We start from the raw sequence: 10,482 nt of genomic DNA, 5'->3' as shown, positions 1-10,482 counted from the left end.
GGAGAAGTTCACAGAGAACTGTCTCCTGTGGGAGGGACCCCACACTGGAGCAGGGGAAGTGTGAGGAGTCCTCCCCCTGAGGAGGAAGGAGCAGCAGAAACAATATGTGATGAACTGCACACAACTCCCATTCCCTGTCCCCCTGCACCGCTCAGGAGGAGGAGGTAGAGAAAATTGGGACTCAAGTTGAGCCTGGGAAAAAGGGAGGGGTGGGAGGAAGGTGTTTTTAAAATTTGGGTTTATTTCTCATTATCCCACTCTGATTGGTAATAGATTAAATTAATGTTCCCAAGATGAGGGGTTTTTTGCCTGCAATGGTACTTGGCGAGTGATCTCTCCCTGTCTTTATCTCGACCTGACACCTTTCATTGCTTTCTCTCCCCTGTCCAGCTGATGAGGGGTGACAGAGCAGCTTTGGTGGGCACCTGGCATCCAGCCAGGGTCAACCCACCACGGTCAGGAAGAACAACCTCAGATACACTTCCCCTCGGGGCATTTCTATCCAGCTGGTTTGTGTCTCCTTCCTTTTCCATTCTCAGGTAAGCGCCGCTTGGTTTAAGTCTTACTCTGAGGTGCCTCATCTCTCCGATTTACTACACAGGGAATACCAGGCACCAGCAACTTTGGGGTGCTGTAGTGCTAAGTATCCAGACTTCTCTTCATATATAGCCGTTTCTCTGTGAAGAAACACAGACTCCAGATCAATTTTGGACTGTAGCAGTCAAATTTATTTCCACTGTAGAAGCACACTTGATTCAGTAGTAGAAAAATAACGTTTTCTTTGCAGCATAAAAGTAATCCTGTAGTGGTATAAATATATTTACTTGCACAAGAATCCATGTAAGTCACTCAACATATACTCAGATTTAGTATTCTCACAGTCCTAAGTTTCAAACTGAGTCAACAAGATAGTTGCTTGCAGAAAGATGAGAAATGTGAAGTCTGGTTCCATTGGGATTTAAACATATGAAATAATAGAAAGCTTCCTTGGTGTGTTTTTTTTTTTATTTTAAATGAACACATTGCTTATGAAAAATACTGACAGCCTTCAGCACTGACCATTTCTGTTTGTCCAATTAAAACATACTATATGGCATCAGCCATGGAAGCCTCTTCTGGCTGCCTCGTGGATACGACCTCAGTGCTGGCCAGGTAGAACAACCATGTTCAAGCATTAAGTGTTCAAGCTCAGCACTCCTTAGCCTGTGCTCAGCCTCCGTGGCTCCACTCCTGAGACTCCCATCACCAGCTACTGTCTTTCAAGGAACAAACCACATTGAGCAATTAACTTCAGGGTGTCATCCCAGACCCATCAGATAGCACGCCTGAGCAATCAGTAAGTCCCTACACTACGCTAACACAGGTGCTATATTCCATATAATGTTACTAATGACCTGGTGCAACCAACAGTCCAGCTTACAGTAGGCATGGTTGATGTGTAACTTTACCTAGTACAAATACTTCACGCAAAAGGAATAATACTATTTTCTTCACTCCCATTCAGTTCAAGCCATGGAATAACAGCAAATACAACTGCAGTGAATTTAGCTTGTACTTTCACTTTTAGATAATTCTTGAACTCTCTTTCCAATTGTGTGCGTGGAAAACAAACAAAAAGGGGAAATTATGTTTAATGAATCAATTGAATCATGACTCTGTGTTACTGTGTTCTGTCTAACTTATACTTATTTACTGTGTGTGTTATCGTCACCACTATGTCCTCACAACATATGTTGATTTATTCTGACCCTTCCTTACTGTTAGTACAGTGAAAAAAGTACAAGGTTCAGCCTTGATTCTTCTCAGTGTGTCTATGGGAGGAGGACAGGAAACTAATACAACACAATACTGAAGACAAGAGAACATAACACTTAGTTCCGATACACTGAAAAGCAATTTCACACACAAGCTCATTTATGTAGGCACACTGACGTTGAGCACCATTCTATTTTCTTTTTTTTTTTTTTTTTCTTTTTTTCTTTTTCAGTTTAACATCAACGTTCAACTCTGAACAGAAGAATGTTAAGCCTCTAGGACAGTTTCAGTATTAAGAAAAGAACTACCTCTATGTTACAAACATCAAAACACTAACATTAACACTTCAGCTGAAAAGTTCACTGCAAGTGACCCTCCCTCTGAATTCGAAGGCGCTCCTTCTCCACTTGCAAGCGTTCCTTCTCAATCTGCAGCTTCTCTGACTCAAACTTCAGGAACTGCAGCCTCTCTTTCTCCAACTGCAAACGTTCTTTTTCAAGTTTTAGCTTTTCAGTTTCTAGATCCAGAGGCTGCACGATGGGTTTTTCTGTCTGGGTGAGGTCACTTTCCAGGGCAGGCTTTTCAGCACGCAGAGTCTCTAGCCTGAGTTTCTCCCATTCAATCTGAAGTCGCTCCTTCTCAATCTGAAGTCTCTCACGCTCCAAGTCAACATGCCGCAACCGTTCTTTTTCAATTTGCAGGCGCTCCTTTTCCACTTGCAACCTTTCGGCTTCAATGTCTAGTCGCTGCTTCTCCAGCTCCACCTTCTGCTTCTCCAGATTTATAAGCAAGTGAGAATCTTCATAGGCTAGCCGAGCTTGAACAGAGCTTAGACTTCCAAACTCTTCAATGTGAGGAAAGTCCGGGAGGTCATTTTCGTTTCTCGAATCTGGCAAAACTGATGACAAAATTTCTTCTTCCTCAATAGGAAACTGCAGAGAGGAATGCAATAGACAAGAATTACCTTCCAGTCTTTATGCTACAATAAATTTGTTAGACACAACTTGACTGAAAAGAACACATTGGGTTTTTTAATCTTAAAAGCTACTCAGAACTGTTTTAACTCGCATGCTGTGAAATAATCATTTTAGATCAAAAGACTGTTTCTACCATTACACAGGTAGCGAAACACGCTTTATCTGCAAGTTAATATCTGGTAATGAAAAATGGAGAATCAGCTTGTCAGTGGACATGCAAGAACACACAGAATATAACGCACAACAGATACTACAGAGCATTCAGAATCACTAATAGAAAACTGGATCTAAAAAACATATGCTGTTCTTACTTTTCATATAGCTGGGTGACATTTACGTAAGCCACTAGGAATTTGTTGTGACTAATTACTTATCAGAGTAGCTGGACCCACAGGCTACGCAGTATGTAAGGTAACCCAGCCTTCACTAACTTGAGGATTCCATTTTGAAAAAAACACATTTAACACTGACATTTTGCGCATGTTCCTAACCCTTCACACTATTTTAAGTGGATTAATAAACAGGATTTATTTAACCAATTTTGTATTATCACATTTGCTGTAAAGTTATTTATGATGCAGATGACTATGTGGTTACGACCATTGCTCTTGGCGGACTGTAACAACTCATGCAGAATTAGAGCCCTTATGTGCTACAAATTCATAGTACACAAGGGATAACTGTCTCCCACTAAGTATGCTGCAAACAAAAGGCAAACTGAGGAAGATATGGGTTCAGAAAAATCTTAACACAATGAGAGCCACTGCCAGTCCTATAGCACTAGAGCAGACAGACACTGTTCTTCAGCAGTTGTCAAACAGTCTCGTACCATTTAACAGCTTATGCTGATCTTTTTCCCAGCACACATCTCAACTGAGCTAAGACAAGAGTTGATTCCCCTCCTCCCCCTCCAAAAAACCCCAACCCAACCCAACCCAACCCAAACCTGTTTGAGTACCCCTTTTTGAAATGAGAAGTATACATTTGCACAGGCACAACAAAATTATCCAAACATTTGACTTCACTCCAGCTGGCTGCCTACCCCTGGGCAGTCGCAATACTACTTGGGAGTAACAACCTGTCTACAGGATCCACAGCTACTTGTCGAATTCACACAAGAATTCTGACAGGAATGGCTGACTGACTTAATCAGGTAATATTTTCATCTCTTGTGGGTTCATTTTAAGAAATGCAAACAGTACTCTCTTTCTCTGTTCTCTTTCTTTCTGTACCTGGAGGTAACATATACTTCCATTTTTTAAAGAGGTGCCTTTCTCTTCTCCATTCATCCATCCATCCTACCTAAGTATTAAAATAACCATTTTCCTTCAACAGTGTATTTTCATTCTACTGACTGAACTAGTTCTTATGTATGGCACATGCAAATGGAAAATATATGTGCAAATACACATTCAAAGTTGAGGGATATAAATTTAATAATCAACATCCGAGACCTTACACACAATTGCAAGTTGCTAGATTTGAAAACCACCTCTCTGAAACATATTTATTTCTACAGTTTCTTTAATTCACACATTCAGAAAAAAAAAAAAAAAACAAAACCAAAACCAAACCAGAAACAGATGCTATAAAGAAACACAGCAAAAAGCCTCATGCTGAAGTGAAATGATGGCCGTATTGCATATAGCTAGTATCTGTCACTCACTTCAAAATTCTGCGGATCCTCCTCTTCTACTTTGATTTCTGTTAAAGATCTACTTGTTTCTCTGAAGTCAGTGATATTCTGCCATTCAAAACTTGATTCAATTGCAAATCCCATTTTCTCATCCATGTCTTCTTTGAGGGAGTCATCTAAATTGGATGAAGGAAGGTGAAAGCCAGCACCTACTACCTTGATATTCGCATTCAGACGTTTTCTCTTCGTGAGTGCTCTCCAGTCAAGGTATCGCCTTTTCACTTCTGTCCCTGTTCTTTGTTCTCCTTCACCCACAGCATTTACACATTCTGCTATTTCCTCCCAAGCTTTCCGTTTCATCTCATTAATTGTTGAATTAAGTTGCTTTGAAAAGAGTACTTCTCTCCTTTTTCTGATTTCCTTAAGGAGAGTTTGAGTTTCCTGAACGCTAAAATTGCTTTTTCTTTTTCTTTTTAATTGTTTCATTTTTTCCAGCTTTAACCTAGTAATTTCACCACAGGAAACTACAGAGATGATCTGAGACTAATCAGTTATTAATACAAATAAAATTTAAAAGTGAATGAAAGCAGACTTCTCGTGAAGTGAATTTTCTCTTCACTTTGTAGCATATTCCTATTTGTCAGGCTTCCTAAGAGAAAAAGAGCAAACAACATAAATCTCCAAGGTATACACTGTATATTTTCATTTAACGAATTTGACTCCTAAGTCATCATTTAAGGAATGCATATTTTGAACTGATCTTTCATTCGACAGAAGAAAACCATTTTGTTAAACTCTGAATATAAAGTAACTATAGATACCTTCTCTAATCTCATTGCATTATAAATCCGTTAATATATCCATGTCATGAACCGTTAAGGTTGAGTTGATATTTCCATTACAAAAATATAGCTATTTTCCTTCAACTCTTAAGAGTTTTGCCAGTTGGGATTTGCTTCAGGCTGAAATTTGACAGACACATTTAAGTTTGAATGTTAAACTCAAAAAAATCCCAAAGAAACTAAAATTGTTGTATCATTACTTGAAAAACATGAAATGTTTAGGGGACCAAAATTTCTGAGACACATTTTAAATGAGACACCATTTCCACACACCCAGTAGATTAATTTGAAAAGTTGATGTTTTAGAGGCTCTTATCTTAATCACAGAAATAGAACTGGAGCAATTCTGCTGAATGTCAGGAAGTAACTACCAGTTTAAACAAATGTCATGCATTAGAGATGTTATAACAGGAAACAGATTTAGGAATAAGTCACTACATGCCCATGGTAAAGCCTTCTTCTACCGTTCTCACACTGCACAACGCATCATGTCAGATGTGATGGCAGGTGTCCAGCCCTCTAGCCTCAGTGATAGATGGTCCTGTGCCTGATGCTGAGAAGAAAGCTGAACCTCATAACACACCTGACAGATTGTGTGCAACTCTGTACATAAAGTGGAAAGTCTGAGTGGGAGAAACAGGGGACTACCAATGCAGTGATGAATATATCATAGACCATATTACCTAAACAAAAACCCAGAACAACTGAAAGCGCAGACCGAGAATAAAAAGTACTTCTTGGTCACAGACTGCTTGGTAATGGTTGAATTTAGGATTTATTTTGAACTTTCTTTTGTACCATGTTACCTACCACCTCGGGTAGGTTTAAAAGACTTTGAACCAAGTAGGCGAATGATTCACTATACAGTACTTACAGTTTCAAGCTGTGACGTTTGTTTACTATTAATCTAGTATTGACTTTTTGTCCACCTGATGCAAATGGCTTGCAGATTATACATTCGATTGCTACCGACTAATGGACTTAATCCTTAAATAACTTCCCTCTCCCAGCTACAAAGGACTTTTAAATGTCTAAGTGATTCTGCTAAACTTGGTTAAAACATACACATAAACATATTACACAAACCCCCTCTATTTGGGGGATAATGCACATGATAGGAGATGAAGAACGATGTCTAAACTATGTGCTATTGACTGTAAATAAGCGGTTCACTTTCAAAGTTTTCCGTATCAAGCAACATTCTTTTGTACCCAACATGTAAGCATGCTGGCATCAAATATTTTCTAAAACGCTGCACTTCGGAAACTGGTTTACTACTTTTCCTTGTTAAAATATTGCCCTCACTGTGAATCCATTTACTTCCAATGGTTACTAGCTAGCAAATATGCACAACCGAGTCCCAAGAAGAAATCAATTGCATAAAGCATGAGCATGTATCAGCATGGACCACTCTGCAGTGCTCCCATGCAGTTATCCATCACCTTTGACTCCTCAGACTCAAGTTGGAAGCTGCATGTTGCTGTTTAAGATGCATGAAACTCCCTGCCCTTCTGAAAATAAAATACTAATTGGTTTTGAGAAAAGGGAACTATTTAAAAAAATAATATAACCTACTCTTTTAACGTAGACATCTAACTCCACATGAGCAGTACTGAAAAAAAAAGTTGCGGTTTAAAAAGTCAGATTTATATCACAACACAGCACTGTATTTGCTAGAATTACATGATTTTTTTCTGAGACCTTTATCTGACCTTTAAGCATCTCCCATAACCTTCATTATTTTAAGTTTGCCACATAAAGATACATTGGGTTTTCAAGGAAGTGGTATCATATTTACTTATCTAGCAGTAAATCAATTATTTGGTACTTGCTGTGCTTTTCAAATGCAAATTACAGCATTAGGGCTCTTCTATTAATATGGCAAATAATTTCTTGACCTATGTGTCAAAATAGAATACGTCTGATACAAGCTCCTAAATTTCCCAGTAAAACAGCAGCAACGCCTACCTATTTTAAAATTCATGACTACTAACTTTCAATTGGCAGGGACGTCTTACCTTTTCTAACTATTACCTTTTTAAAAGCATATTGCCTCATTAAAGGCAATTCCTTTCTTATTAATCTAAATGGTTGTTAATGAATTGTCTTAACAGTATATAGACTCCCAGAGTTAGATCAACTCCACTGAGGGACTGTTTACCTTTCTGATATATTAACTAAAAAAACATTACTATCTAACTAAAGCTGAGGTTTGGGATATTCTGTTTTCTGACATTGCTAGATGGTCTCCAGGGTATTACTCTTTAATGCAGAAAAATGAACTGTTACATGATCAAAGTATATAAGGGACAGGAATGGTAATAAGCTAGGATTTGTACACATTCTAGATAGTTACAGAAAAAAAGCATAATTTACAAAAACATAGCATACAGCATGTTTAAGTTTTCCTTTGATATGAAGTCTAAAACATGAAATGCATACATTTGAAAAAAAAAAAAACACCAACAGTAGACAGGCATTATGCTTTTTCTGAAATCAGAACTATAACTGCTCTGCATTTTAGTGTCTTTAGTGGAGGAATCCACAGCAAACAATATTTGCTGAGTGCACCAATTGGGAAGATGGGCTGTTCACTCAGAAAAAAGTATAGAAGAAAATATCTTTTGGTCAGATCAAGCCACTTACACCACTATGAAGGTAACAGAAGGCATATTTTAATTATGATGCCTCGATGCTTTGCCTTTTTTTTTTTTTTATTAGACTTTCAGAGCTCATTATTGAAAAAAAAAAAACACACCACCTCTAAATCAGGAGAGGCTGCTACCTAAATTTTGTTTAAATAACATTTGAGAGTCTGAGGATTTTTGCACGATACTAAAACCTAGGGCTTTCCGGAAAACTTCGAATGTGATTCATAGCGGTTGGCTACGCTGGCTTGGAACAACTCATGCTTTTGTAGTAAGAGAGGCTGTAGTACACAGGAGGATGTGGCTTCTGCGGAACACAGCCCACCAGCAGACAGTCCTCCATGCCAGGAGCTTACGGTGTGAGCACCTGAAAAGGCGAAGCGCTAAAGGGAACCAACACCACCTCAAAGGACAATTCAACGGAGCAGAGAGGAAGTACCGAGAGCGGAAAGCAGCTGCGGACTCGGGATGTTGAACCCACAGATCCGTCAGTCGGAAGTTCCCCTTCCCCTAAACCAGCAATGGCCACGGACGGCACAAAACCTCCCCCCGGAGCAGGGCCGAAGGCCGGCCCGGCCCGGCCCAGCCCAGCCCGCGGGCGGGAGGCGGCCCAGCCGACCTGCGGGGCCCACCCGCTGCCGCCACAAGGCGCGGGAAGCCCCGCGGGGAGGCCCAGGAAGGCAACAAAGGCCGGCGAGGGCCCGGCCGCCCCCCTCCTCCCCGCGCCCCGCCGGGCCCGCTCCGCCAGGGCGGCCCCCGCCGCGCTGAGCCCCGGGGAGAAGCCGGGCCCGCGGCCCCCACCCGCACCGCCGCCCAGGGCCTTCCCCTGCCCGGCAGCTGACCCGCGGGAGGGCCCCTGCGACTCTCCCGGGAGGAGGGTCTCCGCGCGGCACCACCGAGGAGGCCGATAGCGACGAAGCCCCTCCGCTCTCCCCCCGCCCCCCCTTGCCGCCAAGGGGCCGGGGGCCGCCTGCACCCCGAGCGGGCACCAGCCCCACCGCGGGCCGGGCTGGGCCCGCTCCCCGCCCCGCTCGGGTCCCCGGGGACCGCGCGAACTACCCACCTGCGCCCAACTCTCCCCGCCGGGTCGCCGGCTGTTTCACAGCCACCGCCCTCCCGTTGGGTGAGCTGCGTGCCTGTCAGTCCTTCCTGCACGCCTATTGGCGGTCCGTGTCCGCCGCTTCTCACTGCCCCGCCTCCTCGCTACCCTGACGCGCCAGGCGGACCGGTGTTCCCCACATACGCTTTGGAGCGCGGCAACTCCTCTCCCAGCGGGGCCACCACCGTGCGCGGTCCCCAGACAGCATTGGCTGCAGTCGCTGCTTGTCTTCCCAATGCCTGCCGGTGATTGGCGAATAACTGTCAAGGCCCGCCTCTTCCCTCAATGAGCTTCCGGCGGCGGAGACTTTGCTGGCTCACGGAGGAGCCAGACAGGGCGGTCTCAGCGCTGCCGCCGTCCCGTCTGCTTTGTCTGGGTGGGCGGTGCGGCGTGACAGAGGCCTGGGGACGGTGGGAGAGGGCGGGTGCCTCTCTGCGGCGGTCTATAAGCGAGAGGGAAGCTCGGCCTCCTGGTCCTCCTCCTCCTGGCGCGCTGTGTGAGCGCAGGCTCGGCCTTAGGGAGGGGGTTTGGGCCGTGGGCCTTTGCGCGGCCGTGCAGGAGCAATGTGAAAGCAGCAGCCGGAGCCAGTGTGGCCAGTGGGCTTAGGATGGCAGATAAATAATAACATTACTGTAATAAATAATTGTCTTCTGAAAAGTGCTGCTTATGTAAGGCACCGTGTCGTTAATGTAGGTGAATATACATGTGAAATGCTTTTGTGGAGCTTTGTGTTCTTGGGCTCTTCCTTGTTACCTCCTCAGCCATGCATGAAGCGTCTGGCGCTTGCTCTTTGTATTGCATCCTGTTACCTTGGTAACATAACCTTTGTGCAGGCTTAAGGCGCTACTTGCAGGTAGATAACTAGATTTATTTTTTTTTTCTGAAGTTTGCAACCTCTATTCTGCCTAACCTGATGCATGTATATGTTATTTTGCATATTTATTAACAATTACTTGCTGACTCCTTTCAAATCCAAGCTCTGGGCTGTATTCAGTATTTGGACTTGAGCATTTTCACTGGATGGAGAGGTTATTTGATTAATGTAGCTTCTAGTGATGATACTTGTGATGATGAAACTACAAATCTCCTTTAAAATGGTATTTTTCAGTTTCGGTCAACATTTCTGGCAGTGAACTTCCTGAAAATATTTATAGAAACTAAATGTGGAAAGGCTATGAATTTATCAGCTTATTTACAGGTAATGATAGTTTTGCTGCCATACTTGCCATTGTGTACTGAATATCATAAAAATTTAAAAAGGAAAACAGTAAGGAGAAGGGTAGCAAGACTATGCCACATTGCTGGCAATATATTAGACAGAGATATTTCTTATTAAAGCCTATGTATGAACTAAGCTTCAACTTACATTATTACCAGTATTTTGACAGTGCTCAGAAATAAGATGTGAGTGTGCCCTAAAGGTCTTGCAAGCTAGTTCAAATTAGATGCAGGTGCAAGCAGGTGGAAAAATGATAGTGAGGGAAAGTCATTAGCAGTCTGAACCTCTGCCACTCTGCAAAAATAA

The 10,482-nt window shown here is 42.6% G+C and overlaps 1 protein-coding gene across 1 annotated transcript; it reads right to left on the bottom strand.

Moving 5' to 3' along the window:
• Positions 1-711: 711 nt before the first annotated feature.
• On the bottom strand, positions 712-9,094 carry MSANTD4 (Myb/SANT DNA binding domain containing 4 with coiled-coils). The gene is made up of 3 exons (XM_082484065.1): positions 8,922-9,094; positions 4,399-5,017; positions 712-2,687 (listed from the first exon to the last, which is right to left on the bottom strand). The coding sequence occupies exons 2-3, from the start codon at positions 4,852-4,854 to the stop codon at positions 2,115-2,117; spliced, it is 1,029 nt and encodes a 342-aa protein (XP_082340191.1). The 5' UTR covers positions 4,855-5,017; positions 8,922-9,094; the 3' UTR covers positions 712-2,114.
• Between the last annotated feature and the right edge of the window lie 1,388 nt (positions 9,095-10,482).

This window comes from Vanellus vanellus, assembly GCF_965231255.1.
Source record: "Vanellus vanellus genome assembly, chromosome: 1".
Lineage (NCBI taxonomy): Eukaryota > Metazoa > Chordata > Aves > Charadriiformes > Charadriidae > Vanellus > Vanellus vanellus.
The sequence above is the reverse complement of the archived record's forward strand: the minus strand, read 5'-3'. Positions and strand labels throughout refer to the sequence as shown.

What these genes read in the sequence shown, in the direction of transcription:
- MSANTD4 (XM_082484065.1), bottom strand. Translation starts at nt 4,854, where the DNA reads ATGAAACAATTAAAAAGAAAAAGAAAAAGCAATTTTAGCGTTCAGGAA. An exon ending in AGGATCCGCAGAATTTTGAA is followed by an intron (nt 2,688 to 4,398) that starts GTGAGTGACAGA and finishes TCCTCTCTGCAG; the next exon opens with TTTCCTATTGAGGAAGAAGA.